The sequence below is a fragment of the Ambystoma mexicanum genome, chromosome 7q (genome assembly GCF_040938575.1).
Source record: "Ambystoma mexicanum isolate Mex_15411 chromosome 7q, UKY_AmexF1_1, whole genome shotgun sequence".
In the NCBI taxonomy this organism is placed as follows: domain Eukaryota; kingdom Metazoa; phylum Chordata; class Amphibia; order Caudata; family Ambystomatidae; genus Ambystoma; species Ambystoma mexicanum.
The window spans coordinates 916,367,723-916,387,315 of record NC_090941.1 but is presented as its reverse complement, the minus strand read 5'-3'; the positions used below and the strand labels follow the sequence as shown (position 1 = coordinate 916,387,315).

The window sequence follows — 19,593 nt, the reverse complement described above, 5'->3', positions numbered from 1 at the left end:
GACGGATACTAGATTCTAAAATTGTTAAGTCCAAACTATATTATTTAATTGAGTAGAAAGGATATGGTCCACAAAACGCATCCTGGGAACCTAGTGAACATGTCCATGCTTCTCGGCTGATTAGGCGATTTCAGCGCACTCATCCAACCAAACCTGTATCTGGGGTCTCCAACCTGGGTAGGGCCTCGGTGCGGAGGGGGGGGGGGGGAGTACTGTCACAACCACTGCCTTTATTGTCCCTGCCCCCGCCAACCCAGAGACACGTCCACACACACATGCCCCAAGGGTTCCTAATTGGACCACCAGGTCTCCCCAGCAACTCCCCCACAAAGCACATAAGATTGGACCTAGTTGGTCCAGAGCATGGCATTCCTGGATTCAACTGCATTAGGCATCGTTTACTCAACATGGAAAAAGGACTGTCGGGAAGGGTTTGTGAGCAGCAGTCTAGCTTCTATTCAATCCCTTGGTGTGGCTGGCTATTTAAGCCACACCCAGGCATACGGCCACGCTTCGCGTTACTCTGCCTGGAGGCAGCGGAACGCTGACCGTGTCCTCTGCAGCCCACAACGAGCCCCTCTTCATCCGCAGTGTCTCGTAGCAGCAATACCTACCTGCTTCTGCTACGCGGCGGCCCGTCTCCTCCCCGTTAATCCTGTTGCGGATGCTTCGTTCTCCGGGTCTGCAACTGTATCGTGGATTACAGCCACCGCGGTGCTCCTCAACTCCCAGCTGCCGTGGTCCGTCTCCACTCCCAGCTACCGCGGCTCCTTGTTCCTGGTTCCTGCGTCTGCTCATCTTCGAGCGGCATTCCGCCCTGAACCCTGTAGAGGAAAGAAGCAAACAGTAAGATTGAGTGTGCATATATCAGTATTGGAAAGGAAAAAGACATTGGCAAACAAACATTAAAGAAGAAGAGGAAAGAAGCACACAGTAAGATTTAGTGTGAATATATCAGTCTGGGAAAGTCAAAAGACCTTGGCAAACAAACAGGAAAGAAGAAGAGGAAAGACATAGACAACAAGAAAGAAAGGCAAGAAGGAAAACAGAACGTTGTTAATTAAGGCAAGAAGCTAGAAAGACGAGAAACCTGTGGGACAAGCCAAAAAGACATTAGAGCAGCAAATCAGCACTTTCAACAGCGCAGCAGCTCATCCACAGCCACAGCAGGCCTGAGCTGGAGACACATACTCCAGTGAAGTAACTGGAGGTACTGAACTATTGCGCCCCTGCCAAAGATGGAGAGCAGGACGGAGAGTCTACTTTCCAATTACTGCAGGCAGCACACACACACAGGCGGGAGGTGTTCACAGGGTGGTGGAGAGGGGAATTTAACTGCATCCAGGTTCTATACTCACTGTCACTTGTCTTCTTGGTCCCATCGCAGATGCAGTCATTCTAGATGGCAATCAAGAGAGGTTCCGACGGAGGCTCCTGATACCTCCGCAGAGTGAAGGTGAGCGTAACATGATCGTAATGTTTTGATGGCTTATTGTAGCGTTGAAGATTCTTAGGATAAACCAACTACTCTTAGTACTGAGACGAGGAAGAGGGATGCAGAGTTACTAAACATTAGAGAACAGTCTAGTTGTTGTACTTGCCCACAGCTGAGCGGGACCTTTAAACATTTTAAAGGCCCATCAGGTGCAGGTCAAAGAGGAGCAGCGCAAGCAGAAGCTGGAGAATGCAGAAGCGGGGACTGACACATTGCCAGCAGTGCAGAGCAAGCGCGAAGGTTGGAACCCCAGGTGTAGAGGACGCGTAGCGGCAATCTGTGTGGAGGCCGACTATCCCACAGGAGAGAGAGGCTCTCCTTGTCCTATATCCTATATAAGCACGTATTGAACAGCGGGTGCTCCAGTGACAGACAGTGTGTAAGCAAAGGAAGGCGAGCCGGAGCTGTCAGACGTCGGCAAGGGCCGAACATGTAAGGAAACAGAAGCAGCGAGTCTACCACGGTCACCACAACAGGTGCGTTGGCCTATTAGAGGGAACCATGGGGCGCTCCAGAATAGACCGCTGGGTACAAGCGTAAACTTTGAATAGCGAACCAATGTGATGTAATGTATATTAAATATATTGTAAATGTAATATATTACCATATAAAAAAAATAACGAACCATTAAAGAAAAGCAGATGTACTCTCTCCCACGACTGCATGCAGATGAATATTGTAACAAGTATTGCCAAAGTCAAGAGGGAGCAATAACTAAGCAAAGTAGATGTTACCTTCCATGAGGGAGATGACGAATAAGAGAACACTATAACCAGTATTACCAAAGCCAAAAGGACACAAAAGGGAGATCACTTGTTTAAAGAGGGATATCCAAGAAAGGGATATTAGAACCTAGATTGCCAACAGTCAAGAGGTTAAATACAAAGAAATCAGAAACTGCAGGACAAAGGCCCTCCTTGTAGGATCAAGAAGGAGAGGAGTATAACCTGCATTGCCTAAGGGAAACTGATACATATGAGAAGTATTGTCATTTTTGCACTGTATACCTAGAAAAGAAGTTTCGAATTGTGGTTAGTCATGATATTGAATCAAGAAGCAGTACGAAGTTGTGAATCAAAGGTGTTGAAAGCTAAGAGATTGAATTAAGAAGCAGTTGTTGTTCTTTCCCCATTAAGGATTTAAATGTGGAAAGACTGGAACAAACCTCGCCACAAAGTACAAATAATAGTGCTAGGAGTGTTATCCTGTTAGTTGAGTACACCAGGAAAAGGACAAATGGGGGTTAGTCCTGGCATGCGAGGGGACCAGCAAGAGATGATTTTAAGTCCTATAAAGTGGTAGAAGGTTGTGGTGGAAAAGAAGTGACAATTTCAACAATGTGTTTTTGATGAACTGTTATGTAAACCATCCTGACAAAACGACCATGCACAAGAAGAAGACATGTGAAATGATAAGTGATTTGCTTTAAAAGTGGAGAACATTTACATTGACAGTTGGTTTAACATATGAAGAGAGAACCCCTTTTTGGTTTACCAAGATTGTGGATGCTGTGATAATTGTTTTCAAGATGAACTTTTTTTGGAACTGAATTAGTAAACCTAGCCAAGACAAAGGACATTTTGGAGCTATGCATTTTACTTGGCTAATGAAACTGAACTATGAGTTTGAAACATCCTGTATTGATCCAGGGGAAAGGGACCCAACCTGGATTACAAGGTTCCTTGTTTATTGTGTTTTTGAATTTGAGTTATTGTGTAAAGCTCACATTGCCTGACATTTTCTGTTTTATTGCATGTATATGTTCGTGTGAAGGACAGATACCTTGGGACATTAGGTCATTTTCGTTTAGCCTTAGTTTGTTAGGATGGGAAATCTTTGTTAGGCTAGGGAAAAATAGACATTTATCTTACCTTTTTTATTATTAAATAAAATGGCTCCTTGTATTTCTCTAAGCTTAATAGTAATGCCTGGTACAATAATATGTGTGATATTCATAGAATCGAAAACAGTGTCTTTTCTCTATGTGCCGTTTGGAGTTGATGAACTAAACCTATGCCATCTAATGTTCATATGAACACCATTTAAAAATGTTCTAGGAACTTTTTCAAGTAAAAACAACTGTAAACTGTTTTTGTGTGAAGACTTTGTGTGCATGGATTTATGTTTATATTTGTAATATCAATACCTTGATACCATGATGCATTGTTCTCTTTTGTGTGGTTTTCACATCTCCCCATCCTTTTGTGTGTGTGGATCATGGTTTTATTAAGTGCTTATGTCCTAGCAAATCTGTCTTATAATAGCTTCCATAATTGCTTTGTGTCATTGGGCCTCATCAGGAGTCTGGCGCTACTGCCAGAGTACCGCCAGCACAAATAGCTTTACTGCGACTCGGTCTGGCACTATTGGCGCCGGATCACGAGTAGCGGGCTAACAGTAAGTTCCCTTCCACCATTGGACCCAATGGGGTTTCATGGTGCAATTAGCGCCAGCGGTAATGGTGCCGAAATAAGGCAGCTGGATTTTTACTTTCAGCAAAAAGCTGGAGGTAAAACTCCAAACTTTCCACCCAACTCAGAATAGGGCAGGCCTTAAATGCGCCAGTAATAGCGCTACCGCTGCATGTAAGGGCTGCCGCCCAACTCACGATGAGGCCCTTTGTTTCTTATCATTTTCAAAACTCTAGTTTATAAAAGTAGTGCCCGCCATCATCTTTAAAATGGGTTTGGATTTCAGGTATCCCTATATTATTTATTGATATTGCTCTTTGAAGTTTTACTAGTTGTTTGTAATTTTATGGAATATGTGTTGATTTAAATGTTAGTAAATGGTTATATACGATTATTAATGGCGGCCTTCTTTGTTTTGCTGATTTTTGTTTTTTAGGCTCAATATTAATAATGCTAATTCTTTATGTAATATTTATTGACATCCCTCTTTCATATGTTTTTATTATGCATTTATGATTTAAGGAGAAATGGAAGAAACACATAAAAAAAAAGAAAAATAGCTTGTTGAAAGCCTTGATAAAGATAGGGCATCACAATGTAGCAATGGCCCTAGAATAGAGGATCGAATTCTTCCTGAAGCAATGGGCTCATCTAATAGTTGCTCTCTTCAACTTAATTCGGCAAGAAGGAGTAATGAGATTTTTTTTTAAAAAAGGGTCCTATAAATCCTATTTCTTGATATATCTAGTATTCTCAAATGGATGGTAGACAAAGATGAATTTTAAAATGAACCTCCAAAGGCTGCATGAAGGTTGGCAACAGTGGTCAGGAACTATATTGTAGGGTAAGGTTTAGGCAGTAGTAGTAGGAGGATATGGATGACCGCCCCGTTTTAGAGGAATTTGATTTGGGGACACAGTGAGCATTATGTGTATTAAAAAAAATTAATCAATTTGACATTTTCTTGTACTGAAGTAATAGCAATTGCATCAAACAAGATTTTGCTTTTTTATTCAACATTTGCACTAGTCCATGTTTTTCTTTCCAAAGTTTTCACATGGATGATGGTGCACTATGCAAACCAGTAATTTACATGCTCTGTACTCAAACCCCCTCCATTACGTTAGGTATGAGGTCTAGCAATATACGTCTTTGTTCACAAAAGTAGTGTAACTATTGTTATTGTTTTTGTTTTCTAGTGCAGTCACGTTATTTTGTTAGCATGCATGCAGTTGTTAGTTGGGAATAAAACCTGCCTCTGGCATATCCAATATACTTCTCAAAACGGATGGCATTACATTCCTCCCTGACCATTAATTCCTTTTCTTTTTCTTAAGGAGCTTTTCTGACCCTATGAATGGAAGGAGAAGGTTTCTCTATGCTTCTGTAATTGCCATCCACGATCCCTCTTTTCTGTATCCTGCTTGTCAAAACTGCTTTTCCAGGCTCGCTCGGGTGTCCCAAAGGTAACAAAAAAGTTTGTATTTGGAGTTGATGAACTAAATGTTATTTCCTAATTGCTTTGTATTATAATTGTTAATTTATAACCCGCTTAATACCAGAGATTGGTTTCTAAGCGCAGGATTGGGATTCGAACCTGTGTTGGGCTGCATTGTCTTGCTTCCCAGACAAACGCTTTGCCCCTGAGCCATCTCCCCTTCACCTCAATCATTTCGGCTTGCACTACAGAAAACCAAGCTCCTTCTTTTTATATTTTATAGAACACAATCATATACTTAAAATTGAGCAATAAATGGTCCAGATAGTTAATTCATACAAACAGAAGGGAGAGAATCAATCTGAATATTCTTAATAACGTCTCCCTTACATCATCAAGAAACAAAAATCCTCAGATCTAAGAGGATAACTATCAAGAATTATGCACAAAGATTAATATCAACATTAGGAATGATACAACTGTAAACTTACCTCAGAGGACGCTGCACAGGGCAAGCAAGGAATACATGCAGGATGATACGATAAACCAAGAAAAACTGGGCGACTGGAAGTGAAAGGGTGCAGAGATGATTGGTTATTTATAACGCCCTTAATAGCCAGAAGTTTCTAAGCGCAGACTCTGGAATCGAACCTGTGTTGCTCCGTGTTGTCTTGTTTTCAAGGCAAATACGTTACCCTGAGCTATCCTCCTGAGACAAATGACACCAGACCCCTTCTCCTCACACCTTATTCTTTGATAGCGGGCACAAAGAACAGTCTTTCTAGCCAGCCTTCCTAAAAGGGTCTCCTGGCCATCTTAATGGCGAGGCTACCGTATGGTCTCTCCGCCTCGTCATTTGCATTACCTGAAATAGAGAGCCCCCAATAAGATTTATTTTAAAGGGTTTATTGCCATTTATGCATAGTGTCAAGATGCTGTTCAAACATAATTAAGTGTCTGAATAATATGTCCTGTCAGTCTCCAAGGTGGGGAAAGGGGCAACAGAATTCCAAATTAGGAAATCAAAAGTATAAGAGCCTGCCTTCTTCTTAGCCTCATCCCAAAATCCAGTGTTCAAAAGATCCAACACAAAATCCTCAATTAGTAGCAACACAAATCCCCCAGTTTAATAAAGAGTCTTCCAGTGCCCAAACAGTATCTCACAAAAATCTTTCAAGGAGGCCACTTCCTCACCTCCAGCTGTACCCATAAAGAAGGTTGGTACCTCTTGTGATCATCCTCTTGCACAGTCCCACGGCTCTCGTTGACAGTAGTCTTTCGGTAGTCTACCAGACATATATCTCCCAGTTGTTCTCCCAGTTATTCATTCAGGAATTTCCCTGGTGGGAGTTGTTGCTGGACCTGGTGGAATTTGATGGAGTAGTGTGGCCCTTCTCCTAACTGCCCACCTCTTCCCTCAGTTCTTCCTCCCAGACCTGTCTGTCTTCTCCTGGCTCTTCCTATTCTCTCTCTCTCTGGTTAACCTTTGTTACTTCTGGTATTTTCCTCTCATTTAACTCTTGGTCCCAAATGAGTCTGTCCCCTCTCTAAATCTTAGGTTTCCTCCTTGTTTTTCTGCCAATGCCTACTGTCTTCTCTGTCCAAAATACTTTCATTCGCTTTAGCCTCTCTTGATTTAAGTATTCCACTCCATCTCTCTCTTCCTGTTCTTCCTTCAACCTCACTCATTCCTTCTTTGTTACCCGTCTAACACTCCATGTATCTTGTGTAGCCTCACTCTCTTCCCTATCCCTTCCTCCTACTACTTCCCAGTGGGTAACCCTAGCTAACTTCTAGGCAGTATCCTTCTCTCTCCTTACTCAGGCAATTTTTCCTTAGTTCTTCCAAAGCTCGTTTCCTGTTCCCTTCTACTTTCTCAATGGTACCCCTTATCCCTTCCCTCACTTTAAACACTTCTGATCCTCTCTCCTTCTCACTTACAGATAGTACTCCTTGTTACACTCTACAAAGTGGTACCTTTTTATTATTACTCACTAACTCCTTACAATCTCACTCTGTCTGTATTGCTACCCACTTCTCCCAATACACCTTTCAACAGGGCTACCTACCTGCAGTCCTTCTCTGTTGTTCTTCATTCTTCTGAGGGGCACTACCAGGGTCTAATGCTCTCCACTGGCCAGCTATCCCCAGATCTGCCTTCCCTTTCCGACTAAGCCTCTCTGCTTAGAGGCTTGCTGGCATTCCAACCTTCCGGCTAGCCGTTCTCCTAGAGACTGACTGTCATCAGCCAGGTCCCTTGACAATGCATCTTCCAGGATCTGCCTTCCTCCAAGCTCTTCCCAGGACGACTGACATACTCTGGCTGGAATTGCTGAATTTTAAAGGTTGTTGCTCTCCCGATTGGCTAAGCTTCACAGTGGTAGCCTGGGGGAGGGTTCTATGTTTCCCTGATTAGGCCATGTGGTCCTGGTCTGGTGGTCTCTCAAGAGGCTACAATAAAGTAACATGGAAGTGAAATTAATTCTCCATTGTGACCAAGAATTTTTCTTTCTGATGCAACTAAAAGGTGAACATATGTATGGCTTGTTCACTTGCTGCTATTTTGCACATGCACCTCTTTGTACTAGATAGTTCATCTTAAATAGACTAGACTAATTGATTGCCTTTTGATATAGGTATTGTCTTTCATGAATTTTGAAATACTATGAGGTTGAACTCAAACACTAAATGTTTACAATTTGCTATGTACTTGTTTGTCTGATTTTAAAGAAAATATGTATTGATCATATAAAAAAGTTGATGATGAAAGGATTTTTTTTTTTAAATGATCTGCCGACTCTGATATTTTGCTCCTTTCCTCCTGTGTGACTTATGGTCCTTTTCTGCACTGAAATTAAGATAAAATAGTATTGTTCCGTGAGGCATCATTCCTGGTTTTGTTCGAATAAGGTAACATTAGGCCAATCGTTCAATTTGGATTTTCTACTGCTTCTCTCTTTGTGCTTTGGTAAGCCCAGCATGTGTTATTTCCCTAAAGAAACCCCCTGCAAAGCTGGGGGGAAGTGTTTACATTTGTTTGTTCTACTGAGTGATTGAGAGAAATTGCAAAATTTTCTCTCTCGCGACACATTACAGAAGAACAATGCTAAGATGCATTTTAACTTCACCCAAGAGATGCACGTTTGTTTTCTTGAACTGCTAAGTACTGTAAGGGCGTCAAAGAAGGAAGCTGACACAAAGGTGGCATGGCAATGGTTATACTTTTTATTTTATCTCCCTCTCCCCAGCTAATCTCCTTTCTTTTTCCTCCACCCTCCTTCTCCTCCCTAGCTCTGTTCAGTTTTTGCTGACTGGTTGCCTGGTTCACCTCTAGAGCCTTACAGGTCCCAGGCTCCCCCGCCAGTCTTTTGCACTTGCCTCCTGGCCAATGCACTATGTTCAGCATCATTGCACTTTCAGCGTACGCTCCATGAGCGGGGCCACCTCTCTGCACTTAACTTAGGACCCTGCAGGTCTAGACTTGTTAGTTCCCCCCTACCCCATTCCTCGCACCCCTGTACGCATGCTTGACCTAGAAGAAATGCTGTCTGGCCTAGTACGCTAGTTTTTTGTTCAATCATTCGGAAACTTCAAGGACTAAAAATGATTACTGTATTACCTTGTTCGCTTCCCGCCTTGAAGCGCTTTGTAGAACTACACCTCTGTATAAGCACTGTATAATTAAGCAATTGCAATTACAATTACATAAAAAAGACCTTGCTCTCTGTCTTCTAAGAGTGGTTTCCCTGCCTCAAAGCTAATACGGAAAGGTCCGCCAGAATGTCCCGTCAAAACAAACTCCACCATCCTGTGTCAAAACCTACTTCTATCCCTCGCACTACAACAAAAGGATAATCTGACTGACAGTTCCTTCTCCAAGATGATGTCTCCCTTCTCCCGATGCACGGCTAGTATTCAAAAGAATGTTATCTTGCAACAAAAAATGCCAGGGGGTATACTCCCTTCCCCTGGTTTGCGGGTTTCACACAGCCTTTATTTAATTCCTCGTCCAGGAGAATGGCTCCCTTTTCTTGGTGTAGATCTATATGGTTTCCAATCAAATCAGGGGCAAGAACTCCCTTCCCCTGGCGTCTTTAGAGTATGTTCCAAGAGCTTTAGCCCCTTCTCCAGGAGAATGACTCGCTTCTCCTGGTGTCTATAATAATATAATAATGTATATGGGTTCTCTCTCACAATCTTCAACTTGATGTACACTTTGCCACATTGTTTTTGTTAGAAAAGTGCCAAATCTTTCTTTGTTGGTCGATGGGCTTAGTGTCGCCACTGCAACAAGGAAGTTCTCCTTGCTTGCCCAGTTCCCTTTTCTTGAGGTCGTAGACCCTTCTCTAGGGGTGAGGAAACTCCTTGGATGCTGGTTTTATACCTGTGTGTTGAAGTTGCTAATTCAGTGGCAGATAGGGGTATGCACCTACCAACTGCGAGAGTAAAGAAGGTGCACAGTGGGGGTGGCCACATGGGGAATAACACTGATACTCTGAGCCACAGACACACTCTATAAAGGACTTCATCGAGAATGCTAGGGGGTAACGATACATTGGATGTAAACTTGGTCCAAAACGTTGCTCTATGATTTGCTAAAGGAGGGGAGGGACAAAAATAGCGTAGTGGGAAATCCCTCGGAGCAGGCTGGGTCTGGGAACGTTTCAATTTAAAACAACGACCACGACAGGGATGTGCAAAGAGGTAGGAGGCTCAATTTACTTGTCAGATGGGAATTAAGACAACCGGAACTGGGTGAGGTAACTGCAAGGCGGTCAACTAAACAAGCCGCCCTGCATGGATGGTGGCTCTGTACCAGTGTGTCGGTCACATCATGACAGCCAAGTTCCATCGGCAGGCGGCAGTGGGAAAGGAACACTGGACAGAGTGGCGTTCCTTGGAGGACCAATCAGACGGTAAGTTCCTAAGCTCTGATGAAGGGGTCAGCCCTCAAAGTATCTACCACAGGGCCTGCAAAGGTCCTTATCTAACGGGTTTCGTGTGAATGTCGTGTGAATGTCCCATTTCCCACCAGCTGCAGGGTGTCTTGTGTCCCGTTCTCAATGGTGCTGACCAATGGCAGTATATTAAAGTTTGTTGCTTCACTAATAACAAGATGTTCATTGATTGGTTGTGAACAAAAGTGTTAACAGATGGGGAGGTGAGCTGATGGGAAACTAATGAACTGTTTGCTCTAATGACACTTTCACTAATTAATGTAACTATCGAGGAGAAGGAGCAGGAGATTGCAAACCAATCAAATCCTTGGGAATCACAGAAAAACGAATCCCCAACTTACAAGTGTTTCTCCTGACTTCCGACTGTTGTATTTCTTGTTCATAGTCCATTGAGATGTCAGCCTCTCGATGAAAGCTAATCCACTGTTCTGTTTGATTTGTGCTCACTCAGCTGTAATAAACAATGTTGCTTTTTGCCCAGTATCTGCTCAATCTTTTGAATACTTAGTTTTTATTATGCACTAATTAGCGGACCCCTGACGGCAATGGTTAGGGTTTCCGACCCATCTCTGGTCTGCTCACAGCGTTTGAAACGGCTGCTGGTTTCCGCACTAGTTGCCTCTGGGTTCGACAAGTTTGTTAGTTCATGGCCTATACTTATGCAATGTTGCCAGTCCCGCCCTTAATCTTCATGCCTCTTTGGGGCCACCTCGTATCAGTACTAGCACAGTCAAAGACCTTCATGTCTCCTGTGCTCTTCTTCGTCCTGGTACTTTAGGCTTTGTCTTTATCCCCTGTGTTACAACAATACATAGGTTTACTTTCAATAAAATGGTTCTGAACAGTGGGAAGGGCTAGGGGATGTTGGGAAGTGACACTACTCAATGGCTGTATCCCCAGTGATCGTCCTGGCCCCTAGCAGGAAGAGTACCTCCCCATGAGGTCCTCCCGCATTAAACCACCCCTAAGGGCACTATTGGGTAGCAGCCGCACCTCCCTAGCTTCATGGGAAAGGGCTCCCCCTTGAGGAGAAGTGACAACATCTTGTGAATTGTCACAGTACCCAATGTTAAAGTAGAGTTGTGTGGGAAAACACCAAGGAGAGTTAAAACAAAACCTATTGCATTCACCAAGCATCTGGCCATAAGAACCTCTATCCTTTTTGCACACCCAGCTAGTATCATTCTCTAATGAACTACAACTAAACATCGGGACAAGTAAAACATGAACATCATATTCTACTGGGAAAATCTTTCAGTGTAAAGTTTAATTCTCCAGCATTGGATCTTTCATGGATTCACATGCTTAGAAAATTCCCTGTCGCCAGACTGGGAACCCTCGGTACACTTATAAAGCCGTTTTCCATAGGACACAAAAGTGTCAAAGTTTTTCCTATCTGTCGTTTTTGGGCTGCTCACGCATGCCCAAATAGGACGCAGTGGTATAAATGCCCCGCCTCCGCGGCTTCCTTCAGATTTCAACCGTCTTCCAAAGTAGTGGGATCACCTGGCGTCTTCTACTATTTTTGACTAGGTTGTTTCGTTGTGTTTTTTCCTAATGTCTGGAAAAGCTCTTTTCCGCCCGTGCGCTACATGCGGGCTAAAAAAAGTATATGAGGGAGATGGCCATATGGATTGTATATATTGTCTACACCCTCACCATTCGGCAGACAAGTGTGACATCTGTAAGGGCTTCTCCCAGAAGACTCTTAAAGACCGAAGTCAGCGGTTGGTGGCCTGGTTGAACGACGGAGCGGGTGTGTACCCGCCTTCGGAGGTAGGCTCCACCCGTAGCTTGGCCTCGACAAGAAAATCCTTGGGGGCCCCCCGCTGTTCAGCCTCAGCTGAACCCCCGGTGAAGAAAGCACGCCCTGCGGAGAGAGGGTCTTCGGAAAAGCATTCCGCAAGAGAAGCTTCACTGAAGAAAACCTCATTGTCGTCCTCATCGAAAAAGGAGAGGAAAGAGAAGTCGAGATCCTCCTCAGGTGATCATCATAGATCATCCTCGAGTCGAGAGTCTGAGAAACCCAGGTCAAGTTAAAAAAAAGGCGGGAACGCCTCCAGGAGCTGCGCAGATACCACCGTCGTCGACGGGAGGACGGTCGTCGACTCATTCACTACCAATGACGCAGTTGGTTTCGTCTGCTGCTCTGCCGCAGGTGGCGGCTACGACGACTACAATGACGACGGCTGGCCAAAATTTAGCCTCGCCGGCGGAGATTCCACAAGAGCCCTGGGGTCCGGAAGTATACGACGGGGTTTTGCCGGAATCCTTGCTGCAGCAGGAGGCGGCCTTGTCCATATCCTCAGTGGACAAGTGTGAGCGGGTAGCTGGACCTGCACAGCTGGGGTTACATGGGGTTAGCAAGCTGACTCTTTCGAGCGGGACAAATATCCCGGTTACAACCACGTTGCTTAACCCTCAGACTGTTCTATCTCTGGAGGTTCAGTCTACATTGCAGACCTTATTAAGGAAATTGTATGAGAAGTTACCTCAGGTGACGGCTCAGACGATACCGGACATCGATGAGCCCGGTCCTTCCCATCGACCAGCTCTGACGGTGTTGACGGCAATACCGGCCCGTGAGGACCTCCCATGTACACACCCGGGGGAAGGAGAGCTGCTGGACTCAGAATCAGACAGGAGGTCCATATCGGATATTTCATTATCCCCCTCTAGGGATCCAACCTGGGAGTCGTAAGCGGAGTTCGAAGCTCCAAGGAGCCCAGCTCAACCGTCGCCCCCGGACTATCAGGCCTCTAGGAAGAGGACGGGCTACTCCTCCTCGTCGTCGAAAGATAAACAAGCCAAAGACCAGCAATGACGGGCGTCGGAACGTCCTGGGAGGCAGGGTATCGCATTGTGTCGACGAATGGGAACAAAAAACCACGGACCAGTGGTCGTTGGACACTGTAAAGTTCGGGCATTCCCTGCAATTCAAAAGCAACCCCCCGTGTGTTCCACCAGCGTTTTCGCCTCAACCCCACCTGAGCGTGTTGAAACAGGAGGTGTAGTGCTTATGCTACAAAAAGGGGCTATAGAATTGGTTCCTGCGTCGCAGAGGGGGTCAAGGTGTGTATTCCCGATACTTCGTAGTGAAAATGGCGTCCCATTCTCGACCTTCGAGACTTCAACAAAACGTTGAAAAACCTAAAATTCAAGATGCTCACACTTCAGGAAGTGATCCGATCTATTCAAGAAGGGGACTTTCTAGCGTCGCTGGACCTTCAAGACGCGTACTTCCACATACCAATGTGTCGACGACACAAAGTTCTTAAGATTTGTGGTCGGGCGGACTCACTACCAGTTCACAGTGCTTCCTTTTGGACTAAAATCCTCCCCCAGGACGTTCACGAAATGTTTAGCTCCAGTTGCAGCATGGTTGAGAAAGCAAGGGCATAAGGTTTACCCGTATCTCGACGACTGGTTGGTGAGGGGATCGTCCCCTATGGCAACTCAAGCAAGTTTACAGGCCACCATACACTTTTACGACGACTAGGATTTGCAGTAAACTTCGAGAAGTCCTCGTTGACTCCGTCAAGAAGCTTAGTGTTCTTGGGTGCACAGTTCGTAACCCAGTCAGGGTTGGTAAGACCATCCGTTAACAGAATCCACAGACTCAATCAGCTGGCAAAACAGTGGAGGGTTAATACCAAAGTATCGGTGAGGAGATATATGTCGATACTGGGCGCTATGGCGTCGTGCATCCCTTTGGTGAACAGCTGCCGCCTTTTCATGAGGCCCATTCAAGAGTTCCTGGCGGACCGATGGACCCAGACCCAGGGACAAGCTGCTCGTCAACGACAAGCTCCTGCAAGCTCTTCGATGGTGGCAAGGCTTCCAGAACCTATCCAGGGGGGTACACCTGCAAGAACCGAAATTCCGCGTGACCATAGTGATGGACGCGTCGCTCACTTGTTGAGGAGCACATATGGGCACTCTCCAAACGCAAGGTCGGTGGTCGCCAAGGGAATCGCTCCTGCACATTCACATACTGGAGTTGAGGGCAGTTCGTTGGGCCCTGAAAGCTTTTCTACTGCACATAAAGGGCTCGGTAGTGAGAATATTGACAGACAACACGACAACAATGTTTTACTTGAGAAAACAGGGAGGTACTCGTTCCAGAACCCTTTCCACCGAGGCTCAAAGTATGGCAGTGGACTCTGAAACACAATATAACCATCGTAGCTCACCATCTCCCCGGGGTAAGGAACGAGTAAGCGGATTCTCTCAGCAGGGAAATGGACCAAATACACGAATGGGAGCTGGACAATCTTCAGTTGTCGAAGATCTTCAGAAAGTGGGGGCAGCCTCCTCTGGATCTCTTTGCAACAAGGGAGAACAAAAAATGCGAACTGTACGCCAACAGGTGGCCACAGGTAGGCTCGCTGGGGGAAGAGTTCTCCTTCCCGTGGACGAACAAGTTTCTGTACGCCTTTCCCCCGTTTCCTCTCATACAGAGGACCCTTCAATGGATTCACAGATAAAGGTGTCGAGTGATCCTAGTAGCTCCTTATTGGCTGAGACAAGCGTGGTTCTCTGACCTGCTACAACTGTCAATTGCGCTGCCGATCACATTTCGCCCAGTCCCGAACCTCCTGTCTCGGGCCAAGGGAACAGTGTGGCACCACGACCCGCAAAGTCTTAACCTCACAGCTTGGCTCCTGACTTCTCAGAGTTTGGTACCCTGACTATTTCGTCGGATTGCCAGAAAATCCTGCAGACCGCGCGGGCTCCGTCCATGAACACTTCGTATGCATGCAAGTGGAGGAGATTCTGCGTGTGGTGTCAAAATCAGCCAGGATTACAGCCCCTGAATATAACTCCGGAACAGCTTCTACCATATTTGCTGCATTTGGCGAAGAGTGGGTTATCCTTTTCGTCGATAAAAGTATACCTAGCTGCCATTTCAAGATTCACGTGGAGAAGACAGTCGTCTCCCTTGTTTAGTGTTGGGCTGATAAAGCACTTCATGAAGGGTTTATTTCGTACATTTCCACCGATTAAACACTTTCCACCACCCTGGAGTCTTAACTTGGTGTTAGCGGGGCTCCCTTTGAACCGCTGGCTTCCTCGTCTATGAAGTTCTTATCGTGGAAGTTGGCTTTTCTAATACCTATCACGTCAGCACGACAGCTCTCGGAGATACAAGCATTGGTCATAGATCCGCCGTACTTGAGGTTCTTTAAGGACAAAGTAGTGCTGGCGACTAATCCTCATTTTATTCCGAAGATTCCGCCTATTTATCATAAACATTCGTCAATTGTTCTACCTAACTTTTTCACGACTCCTTCATCGGCTGCGGAAAAAGCCCTCCATACTTTGGACGTGAAGAGAGCACTAAAATTTTATCTTCATCGGACTCAGCAAATCAGGACTACGCAACAACTGTTGTGGCTTATGGTCCGTTGACGCGAGGAAAGGCAATCTCAAAACAAGGACTAGCTCGATGGGTCTCGTCGATGATTGCTTTTTGTCACTCCAAGGCGGGGATACCGCTAGGACGACGTCCGAGAGCTCATTCCACGAGATCGTCTTCGGCGGCGCTATGGGCAGGGATTCCGCTGACAGACATTTGCCAAGCGGCGTCCTGGTCGGTGTCACACACATTTACCCGCCATTATTGCCTCGAACGGCAACATGCGGACGATGTGCAGATGGGACGAGCAGTCTTGCGCCAGCTGTTTCAGTGAGGTAAGCCCTATTCAGGGGAATGACCTTGATAGATATATATATATATATGGTGGTTATTGTGATTACTGTGGTGATTGTTCTTTGAACTAACCTGTAGTTGCTTTAAAAAAAATAAAAAAAAATAATAATGAATAAAAGGGGAAAAAATGTATGCTTATGATGATGTTGGATTACATTCACACCACCATATCAGGGTTACTGCTTTACAATCTATTCTAAGCATGTGAATCCATGAAAGATCCAATGTTGGAGAAGGGAATAGTTTCTTACCTGTAACTCCATTTCTCCAGCATTGGTATCTTTCATGGATTCACATGCGCCCGACGGCCTCCCCTGAATGCAATGTACATGTTTGTATTCCTCCCATGCTACTTTGGAGGGGTTAAAATCTGAAGGGAGCCACGGGGGGCGGGGCATTTATACCGCTGCATCCTATTGGGGCATGCGTGAGCAGCCCAAAAACGACATAGATGGGACACAAAAGTGTCGAAGCTTTTCCTATGGAAAAAGGCTTTATAAGTGTACCGAGGGTCCCCAGTCTGGCGACGGGGAATATTCTAAGCATGTGAATCCATGAAAGATACCAATGCTGGAGAAATGGAGTTATATTTAACTTGAGCACGGATTTCCCCATGGAGTTGCCCTGGGATAGAGCAGTAAATTCTCTCAATATCCAGTAAGGCTGCTCTAAACTTCTTTACTATAGTGGTTATTAAAGGGAATGTGGTACTCGTAGAGGTGCCTATTTCTCAGGGCAAGAAGGCATCCGAGGCAGTGGGAGCATCCACAAGCCGCTAAATAGCTGCCATGCCACATCCATGTCCCGATAATCGAAAAACCAAAAGGAGTGGAGAACAAATGGATCAAGATGTTTTAATTTATTTGAGAATACAAATCTTCCCCAAAAACCCACACACAGCCGTAGATTCTCAAAAGTGGAAATTCACAACTATTTTTATCCCACAAGAAGGATTTAAACAGTTTCTCCAACTTCTGGACATTCTCTGAAAATGATACTGCAATCTTACTATAGACATACGGAATTCGAGGTAGCAACATAATCCTGATGCAGGAGATCTTAACCTTTTATGGTTAACCCCCCCCCCCCCCGCAAAGCAAAAATACTGTTGTAACCTCCTCTCCCCCAAATGACAGAACTGGTTATATTTTGAAATTAACTTAAAGTAGGTCTTTAGTTTTGAGTGATCCCTTAATATTCAAATATGTACGTTCCTTGCCAAACCCATTTGATATCTAGGCCGGTGAACATGGATGCATTACATGCTACATTAATCAGAAAGACCTGTTTTGTCGTTCTATTCACCTTGAAGGCTGAAATTATGCTAAGCTTTTTGAGAAGCTAGTGTAGGGCATGTGCCAAGACCTCAAGGTTTGACAGCACAAGAAGATTGGCATGAAGCAGAACCTTGGACACGTGCCCATGATGGGAAAGGCCAGCAACACTCCAGTGATACAAATGAATAGTGTCAATGGCTCCATAGCGAGGTCGAGGTCGAACAGAAATGGAAATCGGCAGCCCTTTCTAGTACCTCCAAAAAATACATATCTCATAGGATATAATGCGTTGACCAGGATTCCCGCTTTAGACTATTGGTGCAATGCCTTTAAAGAGTGTAAGGCCAGCGAACACGAGCAAAAGACTTTTCGGCATTAATCCCATGCATTGCTCTCTGGCTTTATTCGACTTATGCAGTACGTGGTAAGCGCTCTCCTGGCCATGCCAGCCCTTAATGAAACTCGCCAAGTTAGGGTAAATTGGGTTTGGCATGAAGGAACCTAGCCCAATACTGAAGACTTGCATATGCATTTTAACATCTGAGTTTAGTATCTATACAACCGGGTATTGTGATTCAAAGCAGTATGTTTGTTCAAATACAGCGACTTAAAAGCCCTGATAACGATAGGGTCTCACAGTGACCTTGATATAGTGGAACTAATTCTACCTGAAGTCATGGGCTCATATGTCAATCCCTCTGCTGCACATTATTTAACCAGGACGAGTGATGTGATATAAAGGTCTCCATGCTCAGTTGAGTAGCCATCTTGCTCCTCCTACGATTAGCCAGGAAACTGATGCTTACCCCGATGAGTGCCGTTTTATGCTGGTTCCAAAAATCGAAAGGCTCATTGCAGAGTGCTCATTTTGTGTAATAGAAAGGTAAATAGCTTTCCCATTGTTTCCATGTTTTTGGAATGTGACGGTAGAAAAGGACTTACTGTGCATTTATACCATCTGCCCACATTCAGAGCCAATTCTGCATGATGTGATACAGCTATTTGCGATATGAATGCAGCTCACTGTTTCTGTCCTGGCTGAGTATAGGAGAAAAAAATCAATCCTGGAATAAGAAAAGGTGTGTAGAGTCTCTCTGTTGGATAGCGAACCCTCTAGGAATCTCCCAATGAAAACATTTGTTTAAAACCACATACGAACACAGAATCTGTCATAGTACCAGAACTGCCCCTCCCCTACCTGTTCAGCAAAAAGTGTCCTGTAGCATAGTAAAATCCCCACCTAGGATAAAATAGTTGCCATTGTGTGTTTTCAGCAAACTAGGAATTCATTGCTGTCCGAATTTGGCGCTAATATGTTTCCCAATATAAATTGTGGCAATTACTCAAGGCAATATGTCACACAAAGCAGTGTGGTTTATCACTTTTGAAGTCCGATTTATGATTTCCAGGGAAGGGGTTAGATAAATGCTTACAGGAACTAGGATATGAACTACAAATGATGAGGGAATATGTGTAGTAAAACGTGACAGGAGGGAACAACTTTAAGTGGGGTCTGTTTCAGATTTATAACACCTTTTGACGGTCAAAGGCCAGCAAATGTCCTACACAAAGTTCCAACTTCTATTACTATAAGTTGATAAGTTGTTGACCCTCCTTGGGACCCCCTACACTACAAAGGAAATGTTCAATACATAGGCCAAGAAAGTATCCAAGCCTCTAGGCTACCCTATGCTTCAATACATAACTTTCCATGGTTTGTCCAACACGAGAATTCAATAATCTGAAGCTACAAATGTCCAGCACTATGCTAATCAAAATCAAAACCAACAAGTCTTCCTCTGAAGACTCCTTCGGAAGTGGAGGTTCCTTCTGTTTTTTCTGCGTTCACCACATGTCTTAGGACCTCTCCCAGGTATTCATTTTCACAGCTTTCCCTTCTGAGTTCTCTCCTGGGCCTTGCAGTATTCACCCATAGGCTTCTCCCCACCCTCGGGTCCTCGGGATTCACAGCGGGTCCCTCCTGGACCTTGGGTTTCTCAAGATTCATCATAGGTGACTCTTGGACATTGGGTTTCAGGCCTCACAAAAGGTCCTTCCTACACCTTGGCTTTACTGTGTATTCCCCCACAACACTCATTCAGTGTCCTTTTTTAGGCCGATAGTCTCTCGCCCTCCTGCCACAGGCCTCAGTCCTTAACTGAGGGGTCGCTGGTTAAAAAGAAAAACGTTTGCTCTGACTTTCCAATTCCCAAAGGTCAACCTTCCTCTCGGGCTTGCCAGCTCCCCACGTTTTATTCCAGCCTCTCCAGGTTTGCACTACATTCCTAATGGCAGGTGTCT

General features: G+C 44.8%; 1 protein-coding gene across 1 annotated transcript in view; it reads left to right on the top strand.

Annotated features, from left to right (window-relative positions):
- Positions 1–19,593, top strand: part of DDIAS (DNA damage induced apoptosis suppressor) — a 395,303-nt gene that overhangs the window by 73,122 nt on the left and 302,588 nt on the right. Inside the window, exon 2 of the mRNA XM_069639879.1 lies at positions 5,244–5,372. Coding sequence (XP_069495980.1) covers positions 5,260–5,372 — 113 coding nt within the window. The 5' untranslated portion in view covers positions 5,244–5,259. The remainder of the gene's footprint in view (positions 1–5,243; positions 5,373–19,593) is intronic.